At 51.5% G+C, this 17,455-nt stretch overlaps 8 protein-coding genes across 8 annotated transcripts; 4 read left to right on the plus strand and 4 right to left on the minus strand.

Annotated features, from left to right (window-relative positions):
• Positions 1 to 618: 618 nt before the first annotated feature.
• On the minus strand, positions 619 to 2,491 carry HER10_EVM0006323 (fungal specific transcription factor domain-containing protein; the record flags this gene model as incomplete). The annotated part of the gene is made up of 1 exon (XM_035475911.1): positions 619 to 2,491. Exon 1 carries the CDS (start codon positions 2,131 to 2,133, stop codon positions 619 to 621), a length of 1,515 nt encoding a protein of 504 aa, XP_035328074.1. The 5' UTR covers positions 2,134 to 2,491.
• A 277-nt stretch (positions 2,492 to 2,768) lies between these two features.
• On the plus strand, positions 2,769 to 3,788 carry HER10_EVM0003356 (uncharacterized protein; the record flags this gene model as incomplete). Its single annotated transcript, XM_035473036.1, has 4 exons — positions 2,769 to 2,852; positions 2,915 to 2,928; positions 3,003 to 3,065; positions 3,125 to 3,788. The coding sequence occupies 4 exons, from the start codon at positions 2,769 to 2,771 to the stop codon at positions 3,645 to 3,647; spliced, it is 684 nt and encodes a 227-aa protein (XP_035327790.1). The 3' UTR covers positions 3,648 to 3,788.
• Positions 3,789 to 3,845: 57 nt separating this feature from the next.
• HER10_EVM0011989 (fumarylacetoacetase) lies at positions 3,846 to 5,515 on the plus strand. The gene is made up of 2 exons (XM_035481394.1): positions 3,846 to 5,070; positions 5,139 to 5,515. Exons 1-2 carry the CDS (start codon positions 4,116 to 4,118, stop codon positions 5,480 to 5,482), a joined length of 1,299 nt encoding a protein of 432 aa, XP_035328566.1. The 5' UTR covers positions 3,846 to 4,115; the 3' UTR covers positions 5,483 to 5,515.
• A 176-nt stretch (positions 5,516 to 5,691) lies between these two features.
• Positions 5,692 to 6,987, minus strand: HER10_EVM0007025 (maleylacetoacetate isomerase; the record flags this gene model as incomplete). Its single annotated transcript, XM_035476592.1, has 2 exons — positions 5,692 to 6,357; positions 6,961 to 6,987. 2 exons carry the CDS (start codon positions 6,985 to 6,987, stop codon positions 5,692 to 5,694), a joined length of 693 nt encoding a protein of 230 aa, XP_035328139.1.
• A 3,348-nt stretch (positions 6,988 to 10,335) lies between these two features.
• On the plus strand, positions 10,336 to 11,312 carry HER10_EVM0006589 (uncharacterized protein; the record flags this gene model as incomplete). Its single annotated transcript, XM_035476171.1, has 6 exons — positions 10,336 to 10,577; positions 10,641 to 10,696; positions 10,767 to 10,829; positions 10,883 to 10,960; positions 11,023 to 11,100; positions 11,152 to 11,312. 6 exons carry the CDS (start codon positions 10,336 to 10,338, stop codon positions 11,310 to 11,312), a joined length of 678 nt encoding a protein of 225 aa, XP_035328111.1.
• Positions 11,313 to 11,539: 227 nt separating this feature from the next.
• On the minus strand, positions 11,540 to 12,814 carry HER10_EVM0009393 (uncharacterized protein; the record flags this gene model as incomplete). Its single annotated transcript, XM_035478882.1, has 1 exon — positions 11,540 to 12,814. One exon carries the CDS (start codon positions 12,812 to 12,814, stop codon positions 11,540 to 11,542), a length of 1,275 nt encoding a protein of 424 aa, XP_035328339.1.
• A 952-nt stretch (positions 12,815 to 13,766) lies between these two features.
• Positions 13,767 to 15,006, minus strand: HER10_EVM0002900 (2OG-Fe(II)oxygenase superfamily protein; the record flags this gene model as incomplete). Its single annotated transcript, XM_035472593.1, has 3 exons — positions 13,767 to 14,074; positions 14,128 to 14,554; positions 14,617 to 15,006. 3 exons carry the CDS (start codon positions 15,004 to 15,006, stop codon positions 13,767 to 13,769), a joined length of 1,125 nt encoding a protein of 374 aa, XP_035327737.1.
• Positions 15,007 to 15,644: 638 nt separating this feature from the next.
• On the plus strand, positions 15,645 to 17,255 carry HER10_EVM0013286 (high-affinity nicotinic acid transporter; the record flags this gene model as incomplete). The annotated part of the gene is made up of 4 exons (XM_035482649.1): positions 15,645 to 16,643; positions 16,701 to 16,791; positions 16,843 to 17,041; positions 17,096 to 17,255. The coding sequence occupies 4 exons, from the start codon at positions 15,645 to 15,647 to the stop codon at positions 17,253 to 17,255; spliced, it is 1,449 nt and encodes a 482-aa protein (XP_035328689.1).
• Positions 17,256 to 17,455: the final 200 nt, after the last annotated feature.

Genomic DNA, 17,455 nt, shown 5'->3' on the forward strand with positions numbered 1-17,455 from the left:
AAGCGAAAATGGTTGGCTGTCAAAGTTGGGAGAATCCTGCTGCGCAGTCGCCTGAAACCCAGACTGCGCCCCCGGTGTGCTCGCCGTCCACCCCGCGTTGACGGACGGTCCCGACGCCGGCGAGGCCTGTGTGGGCCATCGACTGGACTGGTCATCCGTCGGTCCTGAAAGGCCGTCGCTTTGATTATGTGACCAGATTGTATTATCTGGCGCGACGAGGCCCGGCTCGTCTGGTCGGCCTGAGGACGCAGCGACAGAAGGGGAGAAGCGGGCTCGGAGGCTGGAACCAGTTGGTTGCTGTGTGTTTGTTGAGTCAGAGCGTAGGCCTCTTGGCCTGCTTGAGCTGCTGTTTGGTCGAGCCTGCTGACCGAGGTCTGTTCGAAGATGGGTGTTTGGTGCGAGGTTGCTGGTGCTTGGTTGTCGTCTGAGTGGGTTGTTCGGGACGGATAGTTCTCTTACGGCTGCGGTGAGCTCGTCGACTGCGGAGAGGCAGTATTCGGGCCATGATGTGTCGCGAGAGGCGATGTGGCGGAGAACTTCTTTGCCTGATTCGACGTGTCTGCAGAAGTTGGTTGTTAGTCCTCGAAGTTGCGACTGTAGGCAGTTTGACTGGCACACTTACTTGAGCGCACTTGCTAATGGCAGTTGCCGTTCAAAGCCAGCATAAATAAGAATGAACGCGCTAATCCACACGGCCCAAGTGAATGACGGCTGGAGTAACGGTTCAAGCAAACAGGCGCTCGTAGAATCACCCGGGATCTTGTTCTGGCTGTGATGCCTCTTCAAAGCAATGAAGATGGACTTGGCCGCAAATATGCAGTTTTGTAAACCAGCAGAGTACGCCGGGCTCGAAGGATCGGACGTCATCATCGGTCGATTGAGAGAGATCATGGACTCGTACTTCAGCAGAAGCAAGAAAATCCGATGTCCCGCAGAGATTGGCGGTTGTGGCGTGGCTTCATCCTGGGTATGCTCGTCTTCGACCGCGTCGTGGATCTCGTTTGACCATTTTGCAAGCTCTGCTTGGACGTAACTGGACCGATCTGCAGTATCGTCGCGTGAGTGTATTGATTTATTCCGCAACTCTAAGATCAACCCTCGAATCCGCGCGTGCTTGACCAAATATGTGAGCAGTTGCAATCTGTTGTCCTCTGCGTCGGCAAGTGTTCCGTGCTTTTCTTCGCCGGGATAACAGACATCGACGTCGTCGTCTCGGATATCTAATGGGAGGCCTAGAGCTTGGCATAAGAATCGCTCCGTGCAATAAATGCACCAAAAGACGCGTCGACGCATGTGTGCTTCCTCTTTGGTGAAGAAGGGGTATCTCGAGGGGCACCGATGCAAGCCCAGGTGGAAAGCCATTCTGACGATCAAACCACCTAACCTGGAGGCCGAGTTCAGTCTCAGCATGGAGACGAGGAATAGTTGGATGGCGAGAGCAGCTTGTGTAGCTTGGATCGAAGCTGGTTGGTAGAGGGCGAATTGTGACGCCGACATTGCCTCCTCGACTGTACGAAAGACGAGCGAGGATGGAATTGGCTGGGCAACGGGAGCCTTTTGGCGACTGTCAGCTAGGGAGATTGATAGTATCGACTTGACAATCGAGCGCTCGAGATGGCCGAGGGCAGCCACACCACCAGCACTAACTTCCTCGAAGAGGTTGAGTACGTCTGGGGCACTGAGGAAAGGGAGTGTCGGGTGCCATGCTTCAAAGTAACTCCTCGACCAGTCGACGAGCTGCTCAAAGGTCGGATTGAAGTCATCGCCTTCAGGCTCTGGTATCAACTCAGAGCTCCGCCAAAGGTTCTGCTCGTCGCCATCACGCGAGGACGTCTCCCGCTGGAGCTGGTCGTCTTCTCCGGGGACTAAGTCGCTAATGTTGTTGGTGGACTGGGATGTCCTGAGGGCGGACTTGCGGGCCAACCTGACATAAACGCCCCGGATAAAGTGAATGCCGCTGCCTGAGCCAACGAAGCGAGCGGTGTCATGCTTGCCCGTGTCTCGCATCAAGCCATACTCGCGTGTGGGACGGTCTGTTGAGCCCGAGTGTTTCCGCTTGCGTGAGTGGTTGAAGTGTGCCTGGCTGAGAGTTCCCGACTCGGAGGTGGCATTGGGCGACTCTACGGCGTCCATTCGGAGGGAGTGGGATAGCCGCTCTGAAGTGTGAATGAAGATCTGGGGATTGATAGCCCGTCTTCAGTGGACGGTTCGAGGCACGGTGGGGACCCGAAGCATGGTGTGATTGTGGAGAAGAGCAGAGAGAGTAGACGGCCTTGGGAGACAAGACAGTTGTCCGCCGAAGTACAACGATAGTGAACCTATGAAGGAAGAGAGGAGAAGAAAGGGGGAGGAAGGGCGGTCAACGGACGTTGTTGTGCGGAGGAGAAAATGCCAGATGTGCCAAGACTGGGGTAAGATCAGCCAACTGTCAGCCTTTGGAACATTGTGCGAGAGCGAGATTTGAGAGAAATGAGACTATGAAGGCGAAAAAAAGCATCGTTGTCCGAGATAGGAAACCAGCGAGAGGCTGACGCGCCCGCGTCGGGGGCGACGTCGGTGAGGGTGGGGCCATGACACGGCACCTTCCGGTGGGTGGGGCACCGGCGGACAAAGAAAACCCCGCAGCGGTCATGGAGTTTTGTTCTTGAACACCAGTTTTGCGCCGGCCATGCTCGATGGACTAGGGAGGACGACAACGGCAATAGAGGGTTTTCAACACGGAATTTTACGTCGAGTTCAATTTTCCAGAAAGGAGAAGGAATCGTAAAATGTCTCGAAACAGCAGCGAGAGAGAAGGCAGCACTTTGCAGAGTCCAATTGCCTGCGAGAGTTGCCGCCAGAGGAAACGACGGGTTAGTCCGACAATGTGTCTTTAGGCGACTTTGACCACGGCAGTTGACTAACACCGTTCAAGTGTGATAGGAAGTTGTAAGTGGCTCCCCGGCACTCTGAGAGGCACCCTTGTCTGGCCAAGTCCTGAGGCTGAATATTCTTCCCCGCAGACCATTCTGTCTCCAATGCAGCCACGAGCCTGGACGATGCCAATACCCAGAGCAAAGCAAAAGGTATGCAACCATCTACAGTCAGTCAGATAGCCATGATGAATACTGATCACAAGTGAAAGAGGAATTCCCAATGGATATCTCAATAAGCTAGAAACTCGACTCGCCGAGACTGAAGCTGCTCTCTTCCGCGTACTCTCAGGAGCCCTTGATCATACCCAGGGTTTCGACTCTGCCTCTTCACCTGCTCTCCTACCCCAAGCTGCATGGACACCAAGACAGAACAAGGTCGACCGTGTCAAGGAATGGGATAGCCTCCCGTTGCAGACACCTGACGATATTCAAGCCTGGTACCGGTCCAAGGCTACAGAGCACAATGATCCTGCCATCGACCTCCCTGCCGCAAGCCCTCAATCGCTCATATCGACAGTATCGGATCCCATGTTTGCGCCTCCGCCTCCGCCAAGAGACCCTGGCTCGGTGCCTGGATCAGTGTCAGACCACCAGGGAATTTCTGATGCGGTCATTGAATCTCAGCTTCGAGCCATGACGCCAGTGGTCTCTACACCTGTGAACAGGGCATCGTCTGATAGCCTCAGCAAGGCCAGGGAGTTGTCCAAGTCGCAGCAGAACCTTTACTTCTGAGGCAGATGGGAGTATTGAGGCTTCTGTTTGTCAGACAACACCGGGGAAAGGCCGTTAACTCAACTCAACTTGGGTAGCATGCAACGCTCGGGATGCGGCGAGAGATAATGCGACATGATTCTCGGGTTACACCAACCTTGGGAACATCAAAGAATTGTAGAGGCGGAAATGCGTCGCCTACCTGCGGCTTTGAGGGGCAGAAGAATTCCCCCGCCACGGGGCCGAGCTACCCCGCAGCGACCATTTCATTCCGCGGCGGCCCGGTTCCCACACCTACCCGCTCGGCTTGCGGCGGAATTGCGGAATCGCCCAATTCCAAACAGCAATGACCTCACACTGAGACCTGAGCTTCATCTTCTCTGAACTCTTGAAGAACACTGGGAGAGCTTCTTGTTGTTGTCCATTGAAGCTTCGTTCATTGTCATCAGTACTCTCCAAACGTACAACCAAACACACAACAACGCCATCATGTCAAACACGCAATCTTGGGTCTCGGTATCCCCCAAAAGCCACTTCTCGCTGGCAAACATCCCCTTCGGCATCATCTCCACAACCTCAGACCAGACTCACCGGCCCGCCATCGCCATTGGCGACAATGCCCTCGACCTCAAGGCCTTCGCAAAGGCCGGCGGCTTCCACGCCCTGCCCTCCATCCAAGACCACGTCTCCGTCTTCTCCTCAACCACACTAAATGACTTCGCCGCCCTAGGCCGCAAAGTCCACAGAGAAGTCCGCACATACCTGCAGTCCATCCTCGCCGAAAACACCCCGCACGCAGGCCTCCTCAAAGACAACGCCGATCTGCGCAAGACGGCCCTGATCCCCTTCTCCGAGATCCAGAACCACCTGCCCCTTGCCATTGGCGATTACACCGACTTCTACGCCGGCAAGAATCACGCCTACAACGTTGGCGTGCTCTTCCGCGGCCCAGATAATGCGCTGCAGCCAAACTATGTGCACCTCCCAGTCGCGTACCACGGTCGCGCGAGCAGCGTCGTCGTCTCCGGCACACCCATCCGCAGACCATGGGGCCAGATCCTCAAAGACCCCAAGGCTGAGCCCAAAGTGCCCACGCTCGCACCGTGCCAAAGGCTCGATATTGAGTTGGAGATGGGCATGTTCCTCTGCCGGGAAAACAAGCTTGGTGAGCCGGTACCCGTCGACCAGGCCGAGGAGCACATCTTTGGCTACGTTCTCATGAACGATTGGAGCGCGCGCGACATTCAGGCGTGGGAGTATGTTCCTCTCGGACCCTTTACCTCAAAGAACCTGGGCACGAGTATCAGCCCGTGGGTTGTTCTCGCGGATGCGTTGGATGGGTCCAAGACGGCTGGCATTGAAAACAAGACGGAGTTGCAGCCTTACCTGCGCGAGAGCAAGAAGAACAATGTTTTGGGCGTCGACCTGGAAGTTGACATTATCAGTACGTTCTCACCCTGATCCTATGAATCCTTCCCTGATTGAAGATGCTAACATGTGTCACTTCACCAGCCGCCAGCGGAAACAAGACCACAATCAGCCGCACCAACTCAAAGAACCTGCTCTGGTCCTGGCCGCAGATGATTGCCCACCACACAATCACCGGCTGCAACCTGCGACCGGGCGATCTGCTGGGATCCGGTACGATTTCCGGCACGGAGCCCGGCACCGAGGGAAGTATCCTCGAGCAGACGCAGGGAGGCAAGCAGGCCGTGCAATTGACCGGGGGCGAGGAGCGCAAGTTCCTGCAGGACGGCGATACCCTCATTATCCGCGGCTGGAGCGGCCAGGAGGGCGCGTTGGTTGGATTCGGTGAGGTTTCGGGCAAGATTGAGGCTGCGCTAAAGCTCTTCTGATCGCGAAAATTGTGATCGAGAGATAGAATGAGCATGAAATAATGAAAAGTCCTTCGTTTCGTAAACACTGAATGTGGGATGATTTCGTGAAGTTATAGTTCTCGTCATCTTGCTCTCCTCTAGTATAACACGATCATGAAAATACTTGAGTAAAACTGATTGTATTTGCCCATCTGGCTCATTAACTTGAATCGAGCTATGCTTTTCATCTATTTCGCCCTCAATTCATCAGGAGTATCAGGCTGATTGAAATAATGCGCCTTCACAACAGCCGGATTCTCCTTCAACGCCTCCGCGATCTTCCTCACAGTCGGATACGGGCTCAAATCAACCCCAAACCTCTCGGCATTCCAATACGCAGGCAACAAACACACATCCGCCAACGAAATCTCATCATCAACAGAGCATTTCCCCGCCCACTCCTTCGCAACAGCCTCATACGCAGCAAACCCATCCGCCATCAACTCACGGTTCCACTGTTCCGCATTTCCGCCCATGGCCCTGATCCGCCTCATAATCCGCATGTTCGTCACGGGCTGGATGTCGCAGGCGACGATGTTGACCAAGCTCCGGACCACGGCGCGCGTCTTTGGGTCCTTGGGGAGGAGGGGTGTGGTGGAGGGGTGGGTTTCTTCGAGGTACTCGAGGGCCGCGACGGATTGCGTTACTTTGAAGTCTGCGTCGGACCGGTTGACGAGGAGGGGTACGCTGGCGGAGGGGTTGAGGGCGCGGTGGGTGTCGGAGAGGTGTTCGTCTTTGAGGAGGTTGGTTGGGATTGTGGTGTAGGGGATGGATTTGAGGTTGAGGGCGATGCGGAGGCGGGCCGAGCAAGAGGAGCGGAAGTAGGAGTAAAGGATGTAGTCTGGATCGGACATCTTGAGGTTTCAATATTGATTAACACGTTAGGTACTGAGTCTTGGTATTCTGAGGTTCACGAGGAAGCTTCAAGGCGAAAGGGGGCCAGTCCAACAATCAGGTCTGGACTCGGGCTTGGTCTTATTTCACTGATCCCATGGCTGCTACACTACATCACACACGTGTAAGCATGGCAATTCCGCTTGCTTGCGAGAACTGCTTGACATGCGAAAGGCGTAGGAGAACCGCTCCTAGCCTTCCAATGCCGATGAGGATGTGCTCGGACGGGGAGGCGAGCTGCAGCCACCTGGGAGCTTCCTGCGGGGAAGAAGGATCCCAGCGGCAAGCCGACTGCGGGGAACGGGTATTGGCATCGTATGAGAAAGCTATGGAATTGAGGTCAATGATTGGCTCGTCGCTCTCATTCGGGGTTCTGCACCTCAGGTCGATTGACGAGGGCGGAATTGCGGAATGGGGGCGGCTGGTTAGGACAAAGCGAAGAAGGTTCCGCGGATTGTTCCACGTTGTATTCATTTGGCGGACTTAGAGGGACTTCATTTTAGGAAGAAGGCATAATTAGTTCGACAGGTTGGGACTTCAGAAGTTTTACAGGAATGGAACGCATGAGGCGCTATGCGTGGTGTAGACATAAACTAACAGAGGTGGTTAGTCATGGGACAGAAAACAAAGCAGACCCAAAAGCCACCGATGCGCCTCATTCTTCATGCCGGTTTAATTTAAATTAATAACAGACGACTGACATATAATAATTGATGAAATAAAAAAAAAAAACTTAGTTCTATGCATGTCTTGGGCTCGTCGATACTTGTTCCAAGATTTCCCCCGCTCCGACGGCCCCTCAAGCTCTTGAGCGAAGGAACATCACCTCCTCGTTCAACCCCACAATCTGGCTCCCAGTGTCCTCAATGATGAGCAATGTCGCAAGATTGGCACAAATCGCCGCGACAGCGCCGAGTGGGATACTGGACTGAGGATAATACGGGTAGACCGGCGCGCTAGCCAACAGAGTGACAAAAGCTAGGCTGACCAGGCAGTTGAAAGTGATGGGCCATTTAGTCTCTATGCCCTTGGGAGGTTCCTCTCCTTCTTCCTTGAACCATCCAATGGCAGCAAACCATTGCATGACCTGGGGCTTCACAATGGCATAAAGCCCGCCGAATCCCAAGAGTTGTTGGCTCAGTGTCGAGTAGAAGTTGCTGTCGTACATGGGGACGCCGTCTGGGGCTTCGCAAAGAAAGGTCGAAAGAACAGTGAAGGGGAGAGAAACTACCACAAGCCAGGTTACGAGAGAAAGGCAAATGGTCCGCCAGAGCTTGGGTTCCTTCGGGGGCGATCGGTTCCGTGCCATCGATTTGCCTCTCCTTCCTATCTGAGGGGGTTTCTTTTGCAGCTTCTTCGGACTGGAGCCTTTGGACTGTCTTGTTCGTTCCCTTATCTTGTTCTCATCGGTTGCATTGACCTCATCTGTGGAAGACGTTGGGAGAGTCTTAAAGATGCCCGGTTCGGGTATAAGTGAGCGCTTTGCTATAGATTTGGTCAGCCCGAGGTATTTTTGGGATAACACAAGCTGACAAGGATGGCTTTCCACCATTGAAATTCGTACTGGCCTTCTTCTTCTTTTTCCAGATTGCTGATGACGTTCAGACACTGCTGGATATTGCCGTCAAAGAAGTCAAATGTCGCTGCCACACTCTGGCGCAGGTTTATCATGGCTTCAAGGTTCACTTCGCTTTGGAGGCTGTCTATCAATCTTTGGAGTACTGTCCAGCTCTCTCGTGGCTTTCGAATAGCCGAGTCGAACGCTGCAACCCTCTCACGTAATTGAGAGAGCGTACCGCCTTTCCAAGCGATGAACACCTTCTCCCATTCCCATCTGTACGGATAGTCCAGCAGGGTTTGCTGTTGTAATAGGAATAGTGCGTGATTTCCATTCGAATACCGACCATACAATTCGAAACTTGGGAACCGCTCATCAACGTCCTTTATCATCGTAAGCTCCTTAAGCAGAACGTAAAGTCGAATTACAAGCTCGGGCTTATGTGCTGCCAGAACAAGAAAAGCGGTATCCAATTCAGATACAAGCCAGTGCGGGTTCCAATCATTCAAGAGCTTCAAGGAAGAGAGGGGATCAATCTCGTTCTCTAGCTGGTAGTATTGCTGAGTAGCTGCTTTTGCATTGCGCCGTAGAGCCTCTGCGGATGTTTTGAAGGTTTCAAGATGGTCTAAATCATCGTAGAGAAAGGGAAAAGATTTCCGGTTCGCCTTAAGTTTGCTTCCATGGGCGGTGGTAATAAAGCCCGAGTTGTCGTTATCCCAACCCAGCAAGGTGGGAAGGGGATTGGCTATCGTCTTGGTCATTTGACCAACTCTGGATGCGGTATACCGTTGCTCAGGGTCAATAGAATCTCCACCGGAGTAATATCTTGGGGAATTTATGTGCCCCTCTAGTTATCAAGGCGAACCACAAGGCAACCCAAGAGTTGTCCGATGGTGTGCCCAGCCGGGAACCTGCATGCAGCTAGTGAACATGGCTGGATAAGCCGAGAACCCCCGTCCAGTAGCATCTCAATGTCGCTGCTAGCGCCGGATTTCACCCAGGGTCTTCAGGCACTCTGGTATCTGTTGGCGCAAGATGATTCGCAACTATCACAGGTCGCTGCTAGCCACCGGCGCCAGACGCCTTGCACTATTTGACGTCAGAAGGCGAGGCATATTAGAAATATGCCTTGCTTCCCCGGGATCTCTTGGGTTGATTGTCAATCAACCAAGGAAATGTGCCTCAGCGGCCAATGACAATAGAGTGAGAGATAAAAAGCGCCTAGACGCTGCATGACCAGGAAGAAGCCAGACAGCAAGGATTCGTTGTTACTGGGCTAGAGCAAAGCTCGCGACAATCTGTTTCGTTGAGCACCGGAGGTAAGGTTACATTTCCGCAAGAACGCCGGGCAAAGGCCACAAGTGGTTGACAATGTAGGATGCTAGTCTACAAAATTATGTTTGCTATTGTCTTTTACGTATTCATTGAAGAGTACTTTTCAGAAGACGAATGGGAACAGGGATAATACGATCATGAATAATAGGAAAAGAGCTAGGGAGGGCACTAATAGAGCGGCAGACCATTTTGTTACCCGCTTAGACCAGTCCAATGTCTATAAGTAAGTTACTAATTAGTACGAAAAGTATTTCAATATGAGCAGAGTAGTCGATAGAATGATAATCGTTAGAAGACTGCATTTAGCGGACTAGAATATCATGATATGTCTCTTTTGGCAGCCGTCGTATGCAACCTTTAACTTAACGATCTGATAACCATGCGTGCATTGTTACGTGCCGGGGACATATGATCCCGACCAAATATCCAGACATTATTGATGAAACGCATAGGCAAGACAAAGACTACCGTTCTGGCCCTAAGCTCAAGTATAATTCTGGGTGTATTCTCTACTGCTATTTCATCAATTCCCCCTCCCACGCTTTCATATCGGCTAGGAAAACCGAATCCCGGGATGTTAGAATGCGCACAGGAGGAATGAATCGTGCGCGAAAAGCGGGCTACTCCGGGTCCCGGCATCATTGCACTCAATCCGAGAAACGCGCTAACGATATGCATATATTAATCTTTGTCTCTCAACCCCACCCAAGCTCGTATATCGGACGGAATAATTACAATGTCACTCTCAAAAGGACGTTTGGAAACACCACCCTGCGGAGCCTTATGTTCCAGATGCCAGGAGGTTGCTAGGCGAATTATTCCAGACACAGTTCCGAATAGAGCTTTTTCCTCTGAATCTGTTCGTCCCAATGTCATGTACTAGCGCCCGATCTCAGGGGTTCTTCGTCTTTCAGGGGTACCAAATTTGTTCATATAGGATTGTTGGACTCTATCCTTTTGCCTTTCTTCCTCTGGTACAATGCGCAGAGACGAAACAAAAATCTACGTTCGAACCTTACCACTCTTCTGAGCTCAACTAGCGATCATGAAGGGACCCAGCAAAGCTATTGGGGGCGTCCTCGCAACACTTATTGGTCTGACCCAGGCGAACTCTGACATCGTTTCACTCTTCACCAATGGCGCGGCCTACATCCAAGAGGCCAGTGCGACTCTTGTTCTACCCAAGCTTCCCAGCTCGGTCTCAGGAGACGTCGCGATATGGAGCGCCATCATGATGGAGAACCAAGCCTCGTTCCTGCAAGGCGTGACTTCCAACTCTCCTAGTGGGTAAGAAGAAAGATGATGTGTCTGCTGGTTGCGTCAGGATATCTGACTGACCGCGTTTCAAAGGTCGTACTGTAACGATGGAGGAAAGAGTTGGTGTAACTTTGCGTACACTCTGGTTGGTAAGTGGAGTGGCTGTGCTATGTTCTAGTTGAACCGCCGATGACCCCGTCTGACATGATGCTTCAACAGGCTCAAATCCTACTGTTGGTGACCCTGTCACTGCTTCTCCTGGATCCACGATTAGAACGCACTGTAAGTCACCTCAGCGGGTAGCTAGGAAATATGGTGACTAAAGCCAGCGACAGACAAGTTGAACTCGGCAACGAACCTCTGGGACCAAGATGTCTACATCGACAACAAACTCGCTTCCTCAGTCTCAACCAGTAAGCGAATTGTCATTTCCTCGCTACCCTTTTTCATATCAGAACTGACAAAGTCTTTGAAGGTAAAGGGCAGAAGGGAAACATCTTTTACATCTCTATTGAGTGCGCATCCGGCGGCTGCGCTGAAAACCCCGCCCACAGTGAGTTGACCGAGTATTTCGCAATAAAACTAGCAACTAATATTGGAAAAGGCTGGGAGGATGTCTCCATTGTGCTCAGTCAGGCCGACGAAAGCTTCGGACATAGTGGAGGCTGGGAACATGGTGCTACCGGGGGCGAAATGTCATCTCCTGACAATGGCAAGACTTGGAACTTCAGCACTCTCAATATTCCGGCACAGAAGGCTCAGTAACGGTCCGCCTTTTTGGCTATGGCTCGTGATGATTTTTTCTCTTTTCTTTGCACATTTTTCCCACCCAAAGAAGCTGTAGATACATTCGAATTTACTTCACATGACTTCCAGACGTCATTTTTCCGTGAAACAACCGCCTCAATATGAGATGCTATATGTAGAAAGGTATATTATGAGAATCAAACTCTTTAGGTCACTGAGATTACAGTTTCTTTTCTCATACATGATCATCCAAAAGCGCCAGCACTAAAAGTCCAGTCTTTCGAATCACCCCGCAAAGTTCTCACTACTTCAGGACTGTGATCCGGATCGGTGCTTGTCCACCATTGACAGATCCCAGCACGTAGCCAAACATCTAAAGTCTCTGAGATCCCGGACTGGCCACTGAAAGGGACAAGCAAGAGGCCTACAGGCATGCTCGAGTGTTTGGGAGATATTTTGATCTCTGTGACGCCCAAAAGTAAGAGAACTGCGTCTGGGTGCTGTTGACTGAAAGCAATCGCTTCTTCGCGCGCAAGATCAGGTCCATGAATAGCGGTCCATTGTTCTGGACCATCCAGGTCAATATTTCCGCCGGTCCACCCCGCTTTAGTGTTCCAAATTTCGACCAGCTTGCTAAACTTGCAGATCTTGCCGCTGAAGTGGCCCCAGTTGACGCCTTTGAGAGTGACGGTCGAGAGCTTTGCCTTTACCGACATGGCATCGAACACTGACTTGCCGTCGCCGTAATTAAGACGCCTTGTAGGTTGAGAGTCTTGAGAGATTCTCCATCTCTTCCCAGGCTGGGGAGGAATCTCAAAGATATGCATCTGGCTCATAATAGGTTCCCGGATGAGCAGCTCTCGACCGAGCTCATCCTCCAGTTCTGCGAGTGAGAATTCGACGCGCGAGTCACAGCCCGGTCTCGATTTTCCCAACTGAAACCCAAATATCTGCATGATCCCATACACACGATCCGTGGCGCGAGTCGTGGTTCTATGGCGAGCAGCCCCAAGTAAGGTGACTGGGAGACTTGATCGGAGGCCGATCATACCGCTGCGCTCGACTGAGCGCTTCAATGCTAGCAGGTACTTGTCGTCCGTCTCGATGGTCTGCGGCTTCTTCTCGTGTGAGGTCACTATGGTCATCATGTGGTCGCAGTAGTCGATGAAGTCGCTCAGCAACATGGGACTTTCGGCAGGGTTGTCAATCTCAGACGAGTTCATGAGTTCCCCCTGTCTGGAAATAAACACCGACTGAGGACAAAGATATGCTTCTTGCAACGTCCAGAGGGACGAGAACCATGGGTCCAGGCCCAGCAGTTCGATCTCTTGCCTAGTGCCGTCTAAACCGCGTTGAACTCGCTCAATGCCATTCTTTGCTTCAGCTCGTGATAATTTGGCCTGCTGTTGAAGCGTTTCAGTCTGTGACAAGTATCCCTGACGGGAAAGCTTTGTCAACCATGCAAACGTATGTGTGGCTCCCTTGAATATTTTTGCTTGACGGCCAACCTCCAAGGCCATTTCTGCCGATCCCCGCGTCTGGTCAATGCAGGCTACGTCCAGCCAAACGTAGTGGATTTGAGGGACCGGTTCGCCAGGATTATCGAAGCCTACTTGTCGTCAGCGACGCGTTCACACGGAGCTAAGGTGTATTTTGACTTGCCTCTGGCCTCCGCTGAAAGCTTCAAAGCTGATCTCAACAGATTCTCCATTTCCCTCATTGTGAAATGATCTGGGTCCACACGTGGCATTTCCCAGGTAACGCCCTTGACCGGGAGTCCTTTCACGTCTGGATGTTGTGTCGCACTTTTCAATCGCCATCTGCCCCAGGTGTACGAGATAGCGATGTATCTGGGCGCGCGATCCTTTCCGTAATAGTCGCCAGGCGCCCACTGCATCGATGTCATAGATGGTACATGCAGTAGCCTGCGCGGCCAAGCGCAGTCATCGTCGAAAACCGGCATTGCGTACGGTGCACGGAGTTGAGGTTGATGCTTCGATGATTTCAACGCCGTAGCCGTCTTTGGATCATTTCAGCTTTAATACCCCTCTTTGTGATGCCTATTGATGGTCATGAATGGGCGCGTGGTGGTCCGCAATACCCTTGATAGTGGCGGACGCTTGTCATCCCGACTATGAGCTTTGATTGGTAGGATTCTCTCAGCTGAGATGCAGCCAAAGGTTGTAGGTACAACATACTTTCGATACGATAACATGATTAGCTTTGTGAGAAATATTGTGGTCATCGACCTCTTCTCCTCCTCCTCTGTGTATCTCATTACGAAGGAGACATTGATATTGTCAAGTCAAGGCCAAGTCGTTAATGCCTCCTTTAGAAGGCAGTGCAACACAGTGGGAGAAAAATACTTGAGCCATTTGAAGTCAACGAACTAGACAGATTGTGAATAGTGAAGTGTCGAGTCGCAAAGCTCCTCTTGGAATAAAATTAATTGCAGCTCAAGTCACGTTCATCTCAGTCATAATGGTTCTTGACTTCCAAACCTTTGTACTGAAACGATGTTCCTTCGCGCTTATCAAGCACCTTCTTGTGATGCACATCCTTCACTCTTGCCCGCACGTACTCTGTTCCTGATGGAACTGGTCTGCTCAAGTCTCGATCTTCCTCTCTAATCAGGCCAAGACGATCCAAAAGGGGTGATGGCAACGTTCTCATCGGCGTGTGATCCCCAGGTCGACTAAAGTACAAAAGTCCCAGTCGAGGAATATTGATCTGATCTTTGGGAGGCTTGACTACCCGATGGATTGTTGACTTGATGAATCCTTCTCATGGTTAGAATTACTTTCGACACTGATGGATGAAGAACAGCACTTACCGTTTGTGAGGAAAGTCAAAGTGTCTGCCGCATTACACGTAATACCACCCTCTACGGGCTTCACGTACTTCCAGTCTCCCTCTGGCGTCCTGATTTGCAAACCTGCAACATGTTGGGAAAAGAGGAGAGTCAAGCTGCCGAAATCTGTATGCCCGCCCGTCGAGAAGGCCTGCGCTTTATCCCACTGCTCTTCAGTTCGCACGTTGTAGATCATGTACCGCAGATGGTCATCCGATACTTGGTCATAGGCATGCGCATCGGCGAGATAATTCTCTGGGAGCTCCAAGATGATAGCGATGAGAACGAAGAGCTTTCGTGCGACTTCCCAGACGTCGCGGTGGAAGTCTCGAATCTCATCCCAGTTTTCTTCAACAACCCGATGACGACCGACGTTCTTCCAAGCCGGGATGTCCTTGTGGATGTTGAGCTAAGTCTTCATTAGACACTAAGGTTCCAATTTTTGGATGAGCAACAGCACCAGCGACTTACCATCTCAATGTTCTCCTTCACACCCGTATCACCAAGCCATCTCTCGTTCTCCCTGTATCCAAAATACTCGCCTTCCGCAAAGTTGCATGGATAAGTCCGCTTCTCTTCGAGAGGCTCTTTGAAGAATGTGTTTCCAATGCTGAACTGGCGCAGGACACGCTCATCATCGATGCCGGTACCAGTCACAACCCAGAACCCAACTCGCGAAATGGCATCGTAGAGCTGCTTCGCTAGTTCTTGCTTTTCACCTGGCTCATCAAATCGTGAAAGATCAATGATGGTGAGAGGTGCCCAGTCTAGATCCTCTTTGGTTGGTTGTGGTCGGGACCAGGGCTTGACAAGCAGCTTGTCGGTATTGGAGGGTGGTGGTGATACTGCAGAGGGAGCCATGGTGTGTAATACCGATTTCAACGAACAAGAAATAATGCGAAATGGATAACCAAAATGTTGCTCTTTAGACTCAATTCAATCTTCTATCAGCGCCTTATAGAAGTTCATCGCAGAAATTCATGCTTGATGGCTTACTGACGTCCACGCGGGGTCGACACACGATCGGCCATGGCGTGCTTGGGAACCCCAACAACGTGCTCGTCACCATCAGCCAACGATATTATCAGACACTACCGGCTACTACCCCAGATTATAATCCTCCAGGCACGTTCGATCAAGACGTGCTCGTATGATAAAGAAAAGACGGGGAAATATTACCCGGAAGTCGGGCATAGTCCGAGAAGTGTTGTTGCCGCACTTATCATCCAGCATCAATGAAGAATGACAGGCCTTTGGGATTCAATTAGGATTGGATGAAAACTCATATCGCCATCCTCGTTATCATGTCGTGATGAATGCAAAGTTAAGAATACAAGGGGAGATATCCGGCATCGGTCATTGCCCGTCGCTTTTAGAACTGCGATCTGAACTTGAGCGAAAAAGTACTTCAACTGGTTGGCTGGAGATATGTGAGCTTCGTTTTGACTTGTGTTGATTGAATCCTTGGTTCTTTTCGGTGCCTCGCGACGACGTCTAAGATGGCGACCTCAAGAGAGCCGATCACCACATTGGTCTACGTCGTCGACCACATACCGACCTTTCCCGAAAAGATGGCAAAGACAGAGAGCATAGATGCCTCCGATCCCGAGACCGAGACAACCATTGCAAGACCCGAGTTTGAGAAGAAACTGTTGAGAAAGATCGACCTCTGGCTCGTGGGGTTCTACTCCCTCGTCTATGTCTTCCGCGTCATTGACAGCGCCAACTACTCCAACGCAGCCATCATAAACCTCGAAGCCGGCACCGGAATCAAGAAGCAGCTCGGACTCAACCCATCACAATGGGCCTGGACACTTTCAATCTTCTCATACAGCTATCTCATCTTTGAGCCCACCAACACGATCTTACTGAAGCTTTTTAGACCTTCGAGATGGATGTTCATATTGATTATGGCATGGGGAGTATCTGCGTGCTGCTCCGCCGCGGCGACGAATTTTTCGGGCATGATGTGTGTTCGTTTCGCAATCGGTATGGCTGAGGCGGGCTTCTTCCCGTCTGTGTTATATCACTATGCGTTCTGGTACAAGCCCGAAGAAATGCCCCAGCGCATCGCCTTCTTCTACTCCGTGGGACAGGTTTCCAGTGCGCTGTCTGGATTGCTGGCCTATGCCATCTCGTATATGGACCAGCTTGGTAACGTGTCTGGGTGGCGGTGGCTGTTTATACTCGAAGGGCTCCCGGCTATCTTCCTTGCGTTCTTTGCGTTTTGGTTACCTGACTATCCGGAATCAGCCAAGATGTTGAACGAAGAGGAGCGACTGTACATGAAGCAGAGACTTGCTAGCTCGGTGCCAAAGGGAGAAGCGAGTTGGGACTTCAAGTCTTTGAAGGTCATGGCCCGAGACCCGACTCTTTACACGTTCAGTTTGTACTGGATCTGCCATGGTATCGGGGGGTTCGGGGTCGGATTTGCGTTGCCGACTGTCATCTACCAGCTTGGCTTCACGACTACAGCGTACTCTCAGTTGATGAATATTGTAAGCACTCACTTGATCTAAGCTCTGTTGAAGAAGACTTTGGCTGATATCTCATAGCCTCCCTATGTTTCGGCCTTCTTGCTTCTGAACACCTTGGGCTTCATGCTTCAGAGGAAGTGGATCAGGCCATGGGTGACATCCGTAGGAAGTAAGTCACCCGAGCAGATATCCAAACTTATCACATAGCTGACGGGCGCAGTCGAATCAACAATCATCGTATGCTACATCATCCTTCTGTTTGTCGATAACCCGGTCGTTCGCTATATCTGCCTGATCGTTTCTGTGGCCTGTGCTGGATGTGCGTATCCGGTAATATGGCCGGAGCGGATCAGAGCACTTGAAGGAACCGTAGCATCTGGAATCGGCATTGGTCTGACAAATGCGTGTGCTCAGTTTGGGTATGTTCAACCGGATTCCCCATCGAGTGGCCTTTTCCTGATTTTTAGGTACAGCGGCATCGTCGGTCCACACGTCTTCAGCACGGTGTTTGGGCCTAGATATCGAATCTCGTATGCGGTCAACTTGTCGGTACTCGTGGTTGGTATCTGCTCGATTCTGATAAGTTGGTTTCTCGTTGTTAGGAAAGACAGAAAGCGCCAGGCACAAGGTTGAGAAGTTCAAAGGTGTGAGCTTGATGGTTCCGCCAGGAGACTGGCTGGCAGCCGGTGTCCCTCATGTAGTTTGAACTGCGTCCAACAAAGTCGGCCGTCGTCGAGACTCGAGACAATCCCACAAGACCAGTTGAAAGGGGCTCTTTAAAGTCTTGGCAATGATGAAAAGGACCCAGGGATTCGGGTAAAGGAGAGGGGCGT

This window comes from Colletotrichum scovillei, assembly GCF_011075155.1.
Source record: "Colletotrichum scovillei strain TJNH1 chromosome Unknown Contig00010, whole genome shotgun sequence".
Classification (NCBI taxonomy): Eukaryota; Fungi; Ascomycota; class Sordariomycetes; order Glomerellales; family Glomerellaceae; genus Colletotrichum; species Colletotrichum scovillei.